This window comes from Lepus europaeus, chromosome 2, assembly GCF_033115175.1.
Source record: "Lepus europaeus isolate LE1 chromosome 2, mLepTim1.pri, whole genome shotgun sequence".
Taxonomy (NCBI): domain Eukaryota; kingdom Metazoa; phylum Chordata; class Mammalia; order Lagomorpha; family Leporidae; genus Lepus; species Lepus europaeus.
Window position 1 is genome coordinate 67,559,451 of NC_084828.1, and position 18,808 is coordinate 67,578,258.

General features: G+C 36.7%; 1 protein-coding gene across 1 annotated transcript in view; it reads left to right on the plus strand.

Moving 5' to 3' along the window:
• CD96 (CD96 molecule) overlaps positions 1 to 18,808 on the plus strand; it is a 116,699-nt gene that overhangs the window by 7,388 nt on the left and 90,503 nt on the right. The window contains exon 3 of the mRNA XM_062207887.1: positions 8,531 to 8,655. Within this exon, the coding sequence (XP_062063871.1) occupies positions 8,531 to 8,655 (125 nt within the window). The remainder of the gene's footprint in view (positions 1 to 8,530; positions 8,656 to 18,808) is intronic.

Sequence of the window (18,808 nt, forward strand, 5' to 3'; positions counted from 1 at the left end):
GCACTCTTATTTATGATGTCAGCAATCACCCGAGACTCTTGCTATGAGCTTTCTAGGCTATGGAAGTCCTTTGAGTTTACCGACTCTGAACTTGTTTAGTCAAGGCCGTGTCACAGTGGAGGTTCCTTCCTCCCTTCAGAGAAAGGTGCCTCTCTCTTTGATGGCCTGTTCCTTCTGCTGGGGTCTTGTTCACCAGGGTCTTTCATTTAGATTGTTTTTTGCCACCGTGTCATGGCTTTCCATGCCTGTGAGACTCTCATGGACCTTTTAGCCAGATCCGAATGTCCCAAGGGTTGATTCTGAGGCAGGAGTGCTGTTTTGGGCGTTTGCCATTCTATGAGTCTGCTGTGTGTCCTGCTTTCCCCGCAGGATCATTCTCTCCCTTTTAATTCTATCCTTCATTATTTGCTTACACTGGTCTTCTTTGTGAAATCTCTTCGACACATACCCTAAGGAAAAGATGAGTTTTCAAAGGATAGAGAAGAGTAACCAAAGAGACAAGAGTGAAGTCAGGAAAGAATGAGGTCATGGAAATCTAGAAATAAAACATTGCATACAAGAAAACATAATTCATTCTGAGGTTTCTGAGATGACAAAATGATTATTGCATTATACATAGAAACATAGAGGTTACTATCACCTAACAGGAGCTGTTCTGGTGGCATTGTAAACTGAAAGTCGTGTTACAGAGAGTGAAGAGCAGTGAGTAGGAAGCAAGGAAATGGGGACAATGAGTTTTGACACAACTTCCAAGAAATTGGTCAATAACAATGGGAAGGTATGAATGTCCAAATGAAGGTCTCAGTCTTATTATTGTAGTGATTTTAATTAATGTAGAACACTTGGCTGCAACAGGTCAACAGGCAGGATCCTTTTGAGAAAGAATAGCTAAGTACACCATGGAGAAGGTAAAATAAATCAACTAAGGTTTTTAAGAAGATTCATAATAAAGGTAGTCTGACTAACATGAAGGGGCAAATAAAGGACAGCTATTTTGAAATTGAAACTGGAGAGAGGGAAAATAGAATGAGAATATATGATGTGGGGTGGAGAATGTTGTCTAAAATATAAAACAATAATTTTAAACTACAAAAGGAAGGAAGTTTTGGTGAAGGAGGCTGCAAAGTGTTTAAAGTAGAGCTATGGAGAGGGGAAAATGAGTTCACTAAGTAAATGTATTTTTATAATAAATAATGTTATGTGCTAGGCCATTTTTTCTTTAAATATTTAAATACATGTTCTACTCCCTCCTCTTTCAGCTCTCTTTTGAGAACTCCTATTACTGATGTGTTGGTACACTTGATGTTGTCCTATATTGTTCTGAAGCTCTGTTTATTTTCTACCAATTTTGTCCTTCATATTAGATGATTTATATCAACCAAAGTTCAAAAACACTGATTCTTTCCTATGCCACCTCAAATTTGCTGCTATGCACCTATAGTGACGTTTTTGTTTTTCTTATTGACTTTCCAAATCTAGAATACTCATTTGTTTCATTTGATAGTTTTGCATTTCTCTGGTAACATTTCCTATTTATTGAGTCATTGTCATTGTATTTTCTTTAATCACTTGAACATACTTATAATAGCTGCTTTGTAGTCTGTTAAATTCAACATTCGGGTTCACTTAGAGTCAGTTGCAATCAACTAATCTTTCACTTTCTTGTTCCCTTCATTTCTTTTTGTTGTTGTTGTTGTTCTTGAAAATGGATTCTTACATATATACAATGTATATATTTATATATGTATATAGAGTTGTTTTATAAATTATAGTAGCTTATCTGTATGTAAGTTATAAAATCTCTCTCCTTTGTAATTTGTGGCTATTGATGTCTCTGCTCCATTTTTTATAATTCTTATTTTTCAGTTTGTATTTCAAGGAGTTGCCTTGCATTTCTTTTGTGGATCTATCAATAATTTTGGTTAAAGTTGTACTCAAGCACCTTGCTCCTTTAGGAGTCTGCTCTTAGATGGGGGGGGGGGGTGGTACATTGTGTGTGGATTAGGGAGCGCTGGTATGTTGGTTAGGGCTACATTGTGTGTGCAGCTGACAGTTGCAGCCAGTTATCCTTGGCTTTCGGGCTGGAACTTCTCAGGTCTCCTCATTGAAGTGAGGAAAACCTATCACCTCCTAATACCACCACAATAGGAACATTTTGCATTTTGGAGGGCAGAAACTTTCAAATTATAGCCCACATGAGCCATTTACTCCATATGGGGCTACCAACTCGCGTTTATCAACTTTTAGTTGCTTTCTGTTTCTTACCAAGTTTGCTCCTGTGGGAGGACAAACCAAAGGGTTTTTGCCCCCATTCCTAATTGGCATTTGCCACTTTTGGAGGAGAAGTCACTGGTCGATGCTAATAAAATTACATATCTCAGCGACTAAACTGGAGATAGGAACGGATGGAGCCCTAGACATGAAGACTGAAAAACACCTGCTGTTTTTACTGAAGCTCTAGTGAGTGGCTGTTCAAGAAGAAATGGTTACTCAAATTAATGTTTACCTTATACTATACCTAGTGACTGAAATGCTTTTAACACATTTTCCCAGTGCTAGACTTGTATTTTTTCACTGAGCCCTTCATGCCCCTTAACCAGAAATCTTTCAATGCTACTCCTCATTTTTTATGGTTATATTGTATATTATTTTAAATATATTCATTATTAGTCCTTTGTTATAACAAGTATTTATTCTCTATACTAGAAGAGTACACCATCAACACTTGTCACTAGCCCCTGTGTAAATCTTTCTCCAGTATGAAATGTGCTCATTTGGAGAGTCCTCAGGAACTGCTCTTGAAAGCACTATTCTTTGGTTCTTGCATGGCCCTAACATTTTTTTGGTGGCTTCATATCAAGAGATTATTAATTTTTCAGGACACAAAATCCATGATGCATATTTTCTCTTTTGAGCATATTAGATACTTTATTTCATTATTTTCTGACATATGGCGACTATCAAAAAGATAATACAACCCAGTTTGCTTCCCCCATAGTTGACTCTGTTTTATACTTTTATCGGAATATTCTTAATGTTGTGCATTTTGGGTCTATTTTCCTGCTTTTTCAGTATATTCTTTTAATATGTATTTTCTGTTATTTTATGTTCAAATAAGTTTTTCTTGAATTATAGTTTTTAGTATTTGTTTTGTTTCATTGCTTAAATTTTTCCTGTAATGGTTTCTACTATATGTGCTATATATTTTGTCTTCTTTTCATATTTGAATTTTTATGCTTTTATTTTAAAATCATTATTAATTGCAAATTTTCTCTCATTCCATTTTAAAATTTATTTTAGTGCATTAGTTTTTGTATTTATATATTTTCTAGTTTGGTCTTTATCTCTGGAAAAATTTTTAAAATTATTATTTCCAATCCTGTCTTGAAGTCCGCCACCCATCTTTTGTAAGCTTTCTTTTTTCCAATAGATTCATTTACCAGTCTTTCCAAAATTTTCCACAGCTTTTATTTGAAAAATTTCTTTTAGCTCATTTTGAATAGTTAGGGTGTAGTTTGTATTAATTTTGTGGTCATGTCTTGCTTCTATGCTGTCACTGTTGTAGGAAAATTATTTTGTTCTCTCTTCTCCTTTTTCGAATCTTTGCAGGATGATTCTACCTCATTCCGTTTCTATTGCTCATGTTTAGGCTAGATGAACTTCTATTCTTATGGTAGAAGGGAGAGCCAGACTAGCTTGTTTAGTCTCTAGTGTCTCTAGTGCCCCCTCTTCTGTTACATTCCAGGTACTTCTGTACTTCCTTTGTTTCTATCCCTCTCTTTAATGTAAATGTTCTCTTTGGTTTCTGCTATTGCTCCACTAATTTGGATTCAGTTCTTTGGGGTTTTTTCTCAGTGTGGGATATGTCCGGAGATGTACCATCTGCTCCAGCACTGATAGTATTTTCTTGTTTCCCTTGAAAACACTGATGATTTGGTGCCTACAAACTGCCTTCTCCATCTCTGTTGCTATTCTCAGCTTAGTGTGCCTGTCTCGGTGATTACCAATTATTTGTTGAATGATCCATTTTCTAACTCTAAGAGACATAAGAAACCCAGCTGATTTTCCTGTTTCTTTCTGCACACTTGCTGATACCACAATGATCTAATGGCTCTTTGCCACTTATTAGTGTGGATATGCTATTATTTAATGTTCATGTAGATACTGTCCATGTTGTTTTAGTTTTGCTGTCTTAGTTACTTTATTTTTATAGGGAATTATCAAAAAATTATGCCACTTTTTACTGCTAATTTCCTATAATCTGAATATAGTTTACAAAAATTTAAGACTTATGTACTTGAGTAATGTGTACTATAATATAATTAACACATTGAGAGGATTTCATGGGCTTCACAAATATTAGAGCCTGTATAAATATCTGGTTAAAAATATAATTATGTTAATAAAACAAGGACAATAATTTCAAGAGTAAAATTAAGAAGCAGAAATGGTGATATGGAATACAGCCCCAAAATGTGATATTGGTGTACAAATCAGAAGTAATGTAATAGTTAAATACCTTTAAGGAGCAGAACTTCTTAAAATAAATCATGGGGCTTGAGTAATACAGTTGTCTCCCCATATCTTCAGATTCTGCACCTGCACATTCAATTAGTAACAGATCAAAAATATTTGGAAAAAATGTTTTTCCTAACACATACAAACATATTTATTGTCATTATTCCATAAATTATACAGTATAATAAGTAATTACATAATATTTATACTGTATTAGATATTATAAGTAATCTAGAGATGACAAAGTATTCAAGAGTTGGCAGGAATTTAAAACAGTGGTTAAAATGCCCATATCCCATATCAGAAGGCCTAGATTCCACTTAATTATAATCAGGTTCCTCTTGTCATTTCTATTTGCCTCCTAATGGGAAAACTTCTTCATGCTTTAGACAACTTCTTTCTTAGGTCCTCTAACAATGACCTTGTCCTTTGTTTTAGACCCTAGGATTTTAATCTTCTTGTTAGATTCACTTTTTCCAGACTTGAAACAGTGAAATTCTAGATGGCCATGTACATGAAACCTCAGATGGAAGCAGTTTCTGCAAGTTGGCACGGCATCCCCCACCGGCTTCTGGAACCCTGTCTTTACTGCTACTCTGCCTCTACTCAGCTTGAAGAAGCCAGAGCTGTCATTATCCCATATTCCCTAACAGAAGTTAGGCTCCATTCTTCCAGGAGAGAAAATGTAGGGAGTTAGACAGGTTAGTGGGCAGTCAGGTGTTCCTGATGGAGGTTTAAATGCGAAATGTTTTCCCTCCCTAGAGGTTGTCTTTAGCAAAGTCAAAAATGCCTGCCTGTCTTATTTCCTTAGGAATTTCCAGTCTTATGAGAATATCCTAGGACTGTGGATTCCCACTGAGTTCCCGGTTTACTGTAAAGCAAATTAAGCATCCCACCTATCTGATGGCTCTTTTTGTTTTATCATGAACAAGCCAGACAGGATAAAAGATTGCAAATCAAGTCTTTTTGATGGGTTTTGTCCCCACCTTATAATTGAATGTCAAGTTTTTTTCTTCCCTAAAATTGTGCTTAAATCTTCAGAACCATCATCCCCTTTGGGTTTTGCCTCTCTTGGAGCACCCCACTTCATGTACCCTGGCTGGGGGTCTCTGACTCTAATAAATCTTGCTTTCAAATCTCAAAAAAAAAGAAAAGAAAAGAAAAAGAAAAGAAAAGAAAAGAAAAAACACCTAGGTTCAACTGCCAGCTCTAGCTACCTATACTAGCTTTCTGCCAATGCCAAACTTAGTGGCTCAAGTAATTGAGTTCCTGACACCCAAATAGAAGATTTGGTTGAATTCCCTGGCCTATCCCTAGCTGTTGCAGTCATTTGGGGGAGTGAACCAGTAAATTGAACCTCTCTCTCTCTCTCTCTCCCTCTCTTCCTCCTTATCTCTCATTCTCTCTCTTGCAATCTCAAATAAATAGCTAAATTTTGAAAACTTATAAGAAGTATTCAAGAGCATATGTGTAAGTTACATGCAAATATTCCAGTGTTTTTATACAGAGTCTTCTACACATGTGGATTTTGGTATCTATTGGGATGCTAGAACCATATTTCCAAAGACACTGAGGTAAAACTGTATTTAAAAGCAACACTGGCAAACAAGGAAGGCACTGATCCCTCTCCTGAGCTTTAAGAATTAAGGGTACTAGAAAATACCATTATTTGATAATGATCTAAGAAGGTTTATCCTAATGAGAGGACCTGGATTCAATTAAAGAAAAGAAGAGGAAAGAGTTATCAGTAAAAAAGATAATGACAAATTGAAATATAACAAAGTTCAAAAAAGCTGGATATGGCATTTTTAAATTTATGCATTGTGGACTGTAGTATGAGAGTTCAATGCATGTATATATTGTATGCTGACCAAACAGGGTAATCAATTTTTCCCCTTTTTTTAATAGTACTTTGTGACTGAAGGCTTAGAACTCCTTTCTTCTATGAGTTCACACAGTATCTACTAGGTTATTATGAAATATAGTTTCCCACCATGTTGAGTAACTTACTCCTTCAATCTAACTCTGATTTGATATTCATTATCCAAACTCCAAATTCTATCTCCCATACCATTTCTAGCTTATAGTAATCAATATTTTGTGTTCAGATTGAGATATTTTTTTATTTTCCACATATGAGGGGGGACATGTGGCATTTGACTTACTGTGTCTGACTTATTTCACTTAACATGGTATCCTCCAGTTCCATTCATTTTGCTACAAATGACAGGATTTCATCTGCCACTGAGTAGTCTACTCAGATTTGCTGGAAAGTCACATCACATTTGCTTTACCCATTCATTTAGTGATGGACACTTTGGTTGATCTTATATCTTATCTATGGTGAACAGTGCTGCAATAACCATAGTGGAGAAAGTATCTCTTAAATACAATGATACAAATTTTTAAAACTGAGATACACCACATAGTAACATGAGAATGCTCCCATTAATAATACTTCTGGGAATTTATCTTAACTAACATTATAGTAAGTACTATCATTGCTAAATATCATATAATGGTTTAAAATTTTTTAAAACACTGAAAGAGGGCCAGCACTGTGGCACCATATGGGCGCCAGTTCATGTCCCAGCTGATCTTCGTCTGCTGCAGCTCTCTGCTCTGGCCTGGGAAAGCAGTAGAAGATGGCGCAAGTACTTGGGCCCCTGAACCTGCATGAGAGACCCAGAAAGAAGCTTCTGGCTCCTGGCTTCGGATTGGCTCAGTTCCAGCCACTGCTACTATTTGGGGAGTGAACCAACAGATGAAAGACTTTCTCTGTCTTTCTTTAACTGTCTGTAACTCTGCCTCTCAAATAAATAAATGATCTTTAAAAGAAAAAAAAAACTGAAAGCCAACAATTGTTTAATTAGAAATGATGAAAAAAAATATTAGGGCTTTATATGATGGAATTACATTAAGTCTCTAGATTGACAAATAGCTCAAGAGTGATGCAAAATATTTTTGCATAAGAATATAGTTAATATTTATTGGTAAATAGAATTGTACATGTACACAAAAAAGCTACGTGTGAGTAAAGATAAAATACATAAGACTTCTATCATGTTAGGATGATAAAGTTGCTTTCATTTATAAACTGTGCTTTGATGTCATTTTGGTTTAGTCACAAATGTGCGTGTATGTGTGTATATAATTCCCAAAGGGGGAATCGGATGTTCATCTCACATTATTTTAAAATCAAAGTGGTTCATTAATAATATGGATTCATAGTTTCCTTACATTTTTTCCTCATCATTTCTTTGTTGGCGAAAAGCTCATAAGCTCTAAAAATATTATTAGATAGGAAGACAGTGGAAGCATTGGGGTGCTATGAGTTGTGGGAAGAAGGGATGAATGGGAGCAGCACAGGACTTCTAGGGCCATGACACCACTCTATAGTATGGCAATGATGGATATAGGCCATGATACATTTGTCAAAGCCAAATAGAAAGATCCATGCTAAGAGTAAACCCTATGTAAACTGTGGACTTTGGATGATAGTTCAGTGTAGGTTCATGAATTATAACAAATGAGCTACCCTGGCTGTGGGTGGGTAGGAACAGGAGGTATATGTACATAGAGAGTCTCTGAACTTTCTGCTACATTTTGCTATCAATGCAACACTGTTCTAAAAATAAAATCTGTTAAAAAAAAGTTAAAGAAGACAATTAAGAGACTAGATTATAAAATTGTATATTCTATCTTATCAAGGAAAAGTTAACTTAAGATTAGAATTGTCAATTTAGAACAAAAGCAGAGAAACAATTCAAACTATAAAGTACATTCTATTAGTGTGCTTCCCTGTAATTTTTCAGTAATAAGCCACTCAGTGGCTACATTTTGCCATCTATACAAGGAGGACAATAGGAGGGCTTTGGCTTTTTACTTTGTAGGTGGACCCTGAAGATAAATGGATCTCTATACAAAAAAAGTGTTCTTGTCCTTTTGATAAAAAAAGCACTTTACAAACTAATTAAACATCCACATGTTTTCTCCCTTTGTTTTGTTATAGTTACACAGGATAAATGGAGAAGCAATCATACAATAGAAACAGAGATGAATCAGACTCTGAAAATACCATGCTTTCAAAATATCTCTGCAGAAATTTCATCTGAATTCACTGTTGCCTGGTTGGTGGTAAGTGTTGCCCTTTTCGGTAAATAACTGCAATGATCTTTAAATATTAATGAAGTAAAATGACTATCAACTAATAATAGAAAAGGGAGCATCCTGGATGAGAGGCATGCATTGTGCTGGGGGAAAGGGGAGGGCAATGGGAGGGCAGAGTGGACACTAAGTTCCTAATTACCAGGCAAGCCTCAGGTCTGTGAATGCAGTGGATTAAATTAGAATTAGCTCCATTACAATCTGTATAAAATTATTCCTGTGCATAAACTACTGAGAGGAAATGGCTTAGAGTTTAGATGAAATTAATTATTATCTGATAACCACACTATTACATTGTCACTGGCTCATTGAAAGAAATTATGAATGACTAATTGACCAAAAAAACCTGTACATGGATGAAATGGTCATTTTCCCCTCATTTCTAGTTTATAACCATTGTCTATATTTCCATTAAATTAGGTTCCTTTTATTTTTTACCTGTGAAATGTCTTCTTTGGTGAAGTCTTAAACCTTTTTACTATAACATAAGTTTTAAATAAGTTATCTAAAAATTTTTTAAAAAGACAATAAGAAAGGTAGAAGTAAGGAGAGTGGGAGGGAATAAGGGAATATTATTATGTTCTTAGACTTGTATCTACAAATCATACTGAATCTGTTAAGATTAATAGCAATGAAATATAAAAAAAACATTTTTTCATTTCAAAAAGAATTAGCTCCTGAATGTTAATTTCTGTATTGAACTATGTACCAAATTGTGATGACTATAGTTCATAATAACTTACTATGTATTTTGCAAGCATACAGAAGAAAGGGTCTCCAAGACTCCAGTGATAAAGTAATATCAGAAAAGAGGAAATGTTTATTTACCAGTACACATTCTATATAAGTACTGAAATATCTCGCTGTAACCCATAAATATATGCACTTATTTTTAGTAAAATAAATTATTTTAAACACAAAGAGAACAGAGTGAAATGGTGCCCTTGATACACACCACTTCAAGTAGAAGGCCCTACTCAAAAATATTTGCCTTTTAAACAACATAGGCAGAGCTATGGACTCCCTTTTCCTGGAAACCTTGAGAGTGAGTCCTATAAAATATACAACATTGATTTAGACTGGTAGGACAAACTTAATGCTTATAAAATGCAAGTAAAAAATATACATGAGGGAAGCAGGACTTTTAAAAACACAGTTATTGGTCATTTCTATTCATTTTGCAGGTGGCCTCAGGCCCACAGTCAACATGCTTTCTAACTTTTATCTAAAGCCATAAATCTAGAATGTTATGAAGAAGTTTCTAATTTTAAAAATGCTGTACAGAGAAAAAATAAGTAGTGGCTTATTATTTCAATGGAACAAATTACTTGGACACTCCAATATAAAATATTGTTAAGTTAAATTACAATAAGAGATTAGGAAAATATTAATAACTATTAACATGATAAAATGGATTTAAAAAGAGAGAAATCTATATGCTGCCTATAAGAACACATCTCACCAACGAAGATACACATAGACTGAAAGTGAAAGGATGGAAAAACATATTCCATGCAGATAGAAATAAAAGCCAAGCAGGAGTAGCCATCTTAATACCCATTAAAATAAACTTTAAGACAAATGCTGTTGGGGCCAGCATTGTGGCATAATAGGCTAAGCCACTGTTTGCAATGCTGGCACCCATATGGGCACTTGTTCAAGTCCCAGCTGCTCTACTTCTGATGCAGCTTCCTGCTAATGCCCCCTGGGAAAGCAGTGGAAGACGGCCCAAATGACTGAGCCACTGCACCCATGTGGGAAACCTGGATGAACCTCCTGGTTCCTGAATTTAGCCCAAGCCAGGCCAGCTGTTGTAGCCATTTGTGGAGTGAGCAAGGGAACAGAGGTTGTATCTCTCTATCTTTCTCTCTCTCTCTCTCTCTCTCTCTCTCAAACTCTGCCTTTCAAATAAAAAGAACTAATTCCAATTATTCTTAAACTATTCAAAATAATTGAAAGGGAAGGAGTCTTCCCAAACTCCTTCTATGAGCCAGCATCATCTTAATTCCAAAGCCAGAAAAAAAAAAAAAAACAAAGAAAAAAAACTATAGACCAATATCACTGATGAAATAGATACAAAAATCTTCAACAAAATACTAGCTAATTAAATCCATTAACATCAAAAATATCATCTGCCCAGACCAAGTGGGACTTTTCCAAGGGATGCAGAATAGTTCAACATACACAAGTGAATAAATGTGATACATCACATTAACAAATTGAAGGAAAAAAAAACATGATTATCTCAGCAGATGTGGAGGACATATTTGATAAAATATAACATTGTTTCATGATAAATACAAAACTATTAAAAAATGTGTATAGAAGAAACATTCCTCAACATAATCAAGAAAGTAAGACAAACTCTCAGTCACAATCATATTTTTGTCAAAGTTTATTTATTTATTTGAAAGTTACAGAGAGGCAGAGAAAGAGAGAAAATTCTTCCATCAGCTGGTTCACTCCCCAGAGAGCTGCAACTGCCAGAGCTGCATTGATCTGAAGCCAGAAGCCAGGAACTTCTTCCAGGTCCACCATGCAAGCACAGATGTACAAGGACTTGATCCGTCTTATACTGCTTTTCTAGTCCTATATATAGCAGAGAGCTAGATCAGAAGTGAAGCAGCAGGGACTTCAACGGGTACCATATGGGAGTCCAGCACTGCAGGCAGCAGCTTTATCCACTATGCCAGAGCACTGACCCCAAAATCATATTTAATGGGGAAAAAACTGGAAACATTTCCACTAAAATCTAGAACCAGACAAAGATGTCCACTTTCAACAATACTATTCAATATAATTCTGGAAGTTTTACCAGAGATATTAGGCATGAAAATAAAATCAAAGGGACACAAATTAGAAAGGAGTGAGTTATGTTAGTCCTGTTTGCAAATGACATGATTCTATATAGGGAACAAAAAGACTCCATTAAAACACTATTGGAACTCATAGAAGAGTGTGGTAAAATTTCAGGATTAAAATCAACACACACAAATCAATAGCCTTTGTATACACAATCAATCCCATAGCTGAGAATCAACTTATAAAATCAGTACCATTCACAATAGCTACAAAAAAAATGTAAATACCTTGGGATAAATCAAACTAAGGACATGAGAGACCTTTACAATAAAAATTAAAAAACATTAAGGAAAGAAAAAGAAGAAAATAGAAAGAAAGAAAGAAAGAAAGAAAGAAAGAAAGAAAGAAAGAAAGAAAAGAAAAAGAAAAAATTCCAGGTATGTGGATTGGAAAAATTAACACCATCAAAAAGTCCATACTACCCAAAGGAATTTACAGGTTCAATGCAATCTTTTTTTTTTTTTTTTTGGACAGGCAGAGTGGACAGTGAGAGGAGAGAGAGACAGAGAGAAAGGTCTTCCTTTGCCATTGGTTCACCCTCCAATGGCCACTGCGGTAGGTGCGCTGCAGCTGGCGCACCATGCTGATCCAAAGGCAGGAGCCAGGTGCTTCCTCCTGGTCTCCCATGCGGGTGCAGGGCCCAAGCACTTGGGCCATCCTCCACTTCACTCCCAGGCCACAGTAGAGAGCTGGACTGGAAGAGGGGCAACCGGGACAGAATCTGGCACCCCAACCGGGACTAAAACCCGGCATGCTGGTGCCACAGGCAGAGTATTAGCATATTGAGCCACAGCGCCAGCCTCAATGCAATCTTAATCAAAATAACAAGGATATTTTTCTCAGATCTAGAAAAAAAGGATCCTAAAATTCATATGTAAACAAATACCCTGAAGAACTAAAGTAACCTTAAACAATAAAAACAAAGCCAGAGGCATCATAATACCAGATTTCAACAAAGTACAGGGCAGTTATTCAACAAATGGTGTTAGTGAAATTGAATCTCCACATGAAAAGTATAAATAACAAGATCCTGGGGGAGCTCCAAGATGGCAGAATAGGGAGGGGGTACACTGATAGTCCGGGAAAAGATAGTTTAATAAAAGTGGAGTTACTGTAGTTTCAGGGAAGAGTTAGGGAAAAAACAGCAGAGGAAATTCTTCTGGAACTAGTGGGACATGGTGGACCTACATGGAGGGCATGGGTGTCCACAGCTTGGGAACCCAGCCACAGAATCTATGCACAGCACTGGAAAGGGAGGTGAGGTGAAACCTCAATACCCTGAGACACTGGTGAGAAAGTGGAAGGAAGAGCCTATAGGGAATGAGGCTTGAAGCCTCGTGGGGGAAAGTTCACCAGCCTAACTAGGAGAGAGAGAGAGAAAAAAAAATATATATATATATATACACACACATATAAATAAAAGGGGTCAGTATGAACACAATTCCCTCTCTCCACTCACCTTACAAAGGCAAGCAAGACAAAGAGCAGGTGCCCTTTTGGACGTACGTAAAAGCTGCGCGACCTCAGGGCTGCTCCCACCATCAGCCAAGCAGTAAAACCTGACTCTGGTGGGGAGAAATAACAGGAGGTTAGGACCTAGTGAATGTGTGGAGCTAATGAACTGAGACTGTGGGGAAAAAAAAAAGAGAGAGAGAGAGTGTGTGTGTGTGTGAGAGGACTCACGGAGTACTGGAGATGTGAGGACTCTCCAGAGATGCCACAATCTCAGTAACAGTGTGAACCGAGCTCACACTGAAGACTGCACAGATCCTTTGTGTGGTCCTTGGGACAGAGAAGACGAATATTATACCCACAGCGGCCAGAGCTCAGACACCCAATGCCTTCAACTCCACTCAGATGTGCAGAATTACTTCCCTTCTGAATAAAAAAGAGACAGACAGAGAGAAGATTTACCAGGCCTAACCTAGGTGTGTCACCTTTGGCATACCCTTAACCCTGAAGAACCAAATGGAGCTCCCTGGTCACACCCATCAGAACCCTCTAAGGATCCATCAAAAGCAGACAGTCCACTTAATCTAGGGACATAGAATACCAAGAAGACCCACCACAGCGAGGGTAAAAAAAAAAAAGAAGAAACCGAAGAATATCTCCACAATGCCAAGCAACAAATGCAGAAACCAAGGAAACAAGAACAAGGATGACATTGTGATGCCCCCAAATGAACAAGACACCCCAATTCAAGATTATGAAGACGATGAGATAGAAGAAATGCAAAACACAGATTTCAAAAAATTTATTATAAAAACATCTAGAAGTTCTCAAAAACAAATTCTTGAACTACAGAAATCCTTAATGGACAGGATAGAAAATCTCTCTCTTGAAAATGAAATATTAAGGAGGAATCAAAATGAAATGAAGCAACTAGTAGAACATGAAATTGTGATAGTGAAGAGAAATCAAAATGAAATGAAGAATTCAATAGATCAAATGACAAACACATTAGAGAGCCTTGAAAACAGAGTCAGTGAAACAGAAGAGAGAATATCGGACTTAGAAGACAGAGAACAGGAAAGGAAACAGGCAAACCAAAGAAAAGAGGAAATTAGAAATCTAAAAAATATTGTCTGGAATCTACAGGATGCTATTGAAAAAACCAACATTTGGGTTCTAGGAGTTCCTGAAAGCATGGAGAGAGAGAAAGGATTAGAAGGCCTTTTTAGTGAGATACTAGTAGAAAATTTCCCAGGTTTCGAGAAGGACAGAGACATCCTAGTACAGGAAGCCCATAGAACCCCTAATAAACATGAGCAAAAGAGATCCTCACCACAACACATAGTAATCAAACTCGCCACAGAGAAACATAAAGAAAAGATTCTAAAATGTGCAAGAGAGAAACGTCAGATTACTCTCAGAAGATCTCCAATTAGACTGACAGCACACTTCTCATCAGAAACCCTACAGGCCCAAAGGGAGTGGTGAGATATAGCGCAGGTACTAAGAGAGAAAATCTGCCAGCCCAGAATATTATATCCTGCAAAGCTCTCATTTGTGAATGAAGGTGAAATAAAGACCTTTCATAGCAAACAGAAATTGAAAGAATTTGTCGCCACTCATCCAGCCCTGCAAAAGATACTTAAAGATGTGCTACACACAGAAACACAGAAACACAGTCATCAATATGAAAGAAGGTAAAGGAAGGAAACCACACAGCAAAGGATCACAGGAAGTTCAAAGCATATACTAGAAAATTTCTTTGGGAAAATGACAGGGCAAAGTTACTACTTATCAATACTCACATTGAACATTAATGTCCTCAACTCTCCAGTTAAAAGACACAGACTGGCTGAATGGACTAAGGAACAAAACCCATCTATTTGCTGCCTACAAGAAACACATCTTTCCCACAAAGATACATGCAGACTGAAACTGAAAGGCTGGGAAAAGATATACCATGCCAACAGAAATGAAAAAAGAGCAGGCGTAGCCATCTTAATATCGGACAGCATAAACTTTAACACAAAAACTGTTAAGAGAGACAAAGAGGGCACTATATAATGATTAAGGGATCCATTCAACAGGAAGATGTAACTATTATAAATGTATATGCACCTAATTACAGGGCACCAGTTTATTTAAACGATATGTTAATGGACTTAAAGGGAGACGTAGACTCCAATACAATAGTACTGGGGGACGTCAATACTCCACTCACAGAAATAGACAGATCATCCAGACAGAAGATCAATAAGGAAACAGCAGATATAATCGACACTATACCCCAAATGGATCTAACAGATACTTACAAAACTTTCAAACCTACATTTAAAGAATTTACATTCTTCTCAGCAGTTAATGGAACCTTCTCTAGAATTGACCACATACTAGGCCATAAAGCAAGTCTCAGCAAATTCAAAAGAATTAGAATCATACCATGCAGCTTCTCAGACCACAGTGGAATGCAGTTGGAAATTAGCAACTCAGGAATCCCTAGAGCACGTGCAAACACATGGAGACTGAACAACATGCTCCTGAATGAACAATGGGTCATAGAAGAAATTAAAAGAGAAATCAAAAACTTTCTGGAAGTAAATGAGGATAGCAATACAACATATCAAAACTTATGGGATACAGCAAAAGCAGTGTTAAGAGGAAAGTTTATATCAACAGGTGCCTACATCAAGAAATTGGAAAGGCACCAAATAGATGAGCTTTCAATGCATCTCAAGGATCTAGAAAATCTGCAGCAAACCAGACCCAAAACTAGTAGGAGAAGAGAAATAATTAAAATCAGAGAAGAAATCAACAGGATTGAATCCAAAAAAAAAAAAATTACAAAAAATCAGCCAAACGAGGAGCTGGTCTTTTGAAAAAATAAACAAAATTGACACCCCATTGGCCCAACTAACTAAAAAAAGAAAGGACCCAAATCAATAAAATCAGGGATGAAAAAGTAAATGTAACAACAGACACCACAGAAATAAAAAGAATCATCAGAAATTACTACAAGGACTTGCATGCCAGCAATCAGGGATATCTATCAGAAATGGATAGATTCCTGGACACATACAACCTATCTAAATTGAACCAGGAAGACATAGAAAACCTAAACAGACCCATAACTGACACAGAAATTGAAATAGTCATAAAGGCCCTCCCAACAAAGAAAAGCCCAGGACCAGATGGATTCACTGCTGAATTCTACCAGATCTTTAAAGAAGAACTGACTCCAATTCTTCTCAAACTATTCAGAACAATCAAAAAAGAGGGAATCCTCCCAAATTCTTCTATGAAGCCAGCATCACCTTAATTCCTAAGCCAGAGAAAGATGCAGCATCGAAAGAAAATTACAGACCAATATCCCTGATGAACATGGACTCAAAAATACTCAATAAAATTCTGGCCAATAGAATGCAACAACACATCAGAAAGATCATCCACCCAGACCAAGTGGGATTCATCCCCGGTATGCAGGGATGGTTCAGTGTTCGCAAATCAATCAATGTGATACACCACATTAACAAACTGCAGAAGGAAAACCTTATGATTATCTCAATAGATGCAGAGAAAGCATTTGATAAAATACAACACACTTTCATGATGAAAACTCTAAGCGAATTGGGTATAGAGGGAACATTCCTCAATACAATCAAAGAAGCAATTTATGAAAAACCCACAGCCAGCATCATATTGAATGGGGAAAAGTTGGAAGCATTTATGCTGAGATCTGGTACCAAACAGGGATGCCCACTCTCACCACTGCTATTCAATATAGTTCTGGAAGTTTTAGCCAGAGCTATTAGGCAAGAAAAAGAAATTAAAGGGATACAGATTGGGAAGGAAGAACTCAAACTATCCCTCTTTGCGGACGACATGATTCTTCATTTAGGGGACCCAAAGAATTCTACTAAGAGACTATTGAAACTCATCGAAGAGTTTGGCAAAGTAGCAGGATATAAAATCAATGCACAAAAATCAACAGCCTTTGTATACACAGGCAATGCCACGCCTGAGGAAGAACTTCTAAGATCAATCCCATTCACAATAGCCACAAAAACAATCAGCTACCTTGGAATAAACTTATCCAAGGATGTTAAAGATCTCTACGATGAGAATTACAAAATCTTAAAGAAAGAAATAGAAGAGGATACCAAAAAATGAAAAAAAAAATCTGCCATGCTCATGGATTGGAAGAATCAATATCATCAAAATGTCCATTCTCCCAAAAGCAATTTATACATTCAATGCAATACCAATCAAAATACCAAAGGCATTCTTCTCAGATCTGGAAAAAATGATGCTGAAATTCATATGGTGACACAGGAGACCTCAAAAAGCTAAAGCAATCTTGTACAACAGAAACAAAGCTGAGGAATCACATTACCAGATTTCAGGGCATACTACAGGGCAGTTGTTATCAAAACAGCATGGTACTGGTACAGAAATAGATGGATAGACCAATGGAACAGAATAGAAACACCAGAAATCAATCCAAACATCTGCAGCCAACTTATACAAGGATCTAACACCAATTCCTGTAGTAAGGACAGTCTATTCAATAAATGGTGCTGGGAAAATTGGATTTCCATGTGCAGAAGCTTGAAGCAAGACCCATACCTTTCACCTTACACAAAAATCCACTCAACATGGATTAAAGACTTAAATCTATGACCCGACACCATCAAATTATTAGAGAACATTGGAGAAACCCTGCAAGATATTGGCAATGGCAAAGACTTCTTGGAAAAGACCCCAGAAACACAGGCAGTAAAAGCCAAAATTAACATTTGGGATTGCATCAAATTGAGAAGTTTCTGTACTACAAAAGAAACAGTCAGGGAGTGAAGAGGCAACCAACAGAATAGGAAAAATATTTGCAAACTATGCAACAGATAAAGGATTAATAACCAGAATCTACAAAGAGATCAAGACACTCCACAAAAAACAAGCAACCTACTTAAGAGATAGGCCAAGGACCTCAATAGACATTTTTCCAAAGAGGAAATCCAAATGCCCAACAGACACATGAAAAAATGTTCAGGATCACTAGCTATCAGTGAAATGCAAATCAAAACCACAATGAGGTTTCACCTCACCCCGCAGAGAATGGCTCACATTCAGAAAACTACCAACAACAGATGCTGTTTCTCCACAGAGGATGTGGAGAAAAAGGGACACTAACCCACTGTTGGTGGGAATGCAAACTGGTAAAGTCACTATGGAAGTCAGTCTGGAGATTCCTCAGAAACCTGAATATAACCCTACCACACAACCCAGCCATCCCACTCCTTGGAATTTACCCAAAGGAAATGAAATTGGCAAACAAAAAAGCCATCTGCACCTTAATGTTTATTGCAGCTCAATTCACAATAGCTAAGACCTGGAATCAATGCAAGTGCCTATCAACAGTTGACTGGATAAAGAAATTATGGGACATGTACTCTATAGAATACTATACAGCAGTAAAAAAAAAGAAAAAGAAAAAAAATGAAATCTGGTCATTTGCAACAAAATGGAGGAATCTGGAAAATATGATGCTGAGTGAAATAAGCCAGTCTCAAATGGACAAATATCATGTTCTCCCTGATTGGTGACAATCAACTGAGCACCAAAAAGGAAACCTGTTGAAGTGAAAGGGACACTATGAGAAACAGTGACTTGATCGGCCCTTGTCCTGATTGTTGATGAACAACTTACTACTTTATCCCTTTTAGTATTTTTTTGTTCTGCTTAAAACTATTGGTTGAACTCTGTAACTAACACACAATTATTCTTAGGTGTTTAAATTTAACTGAAAACTGAT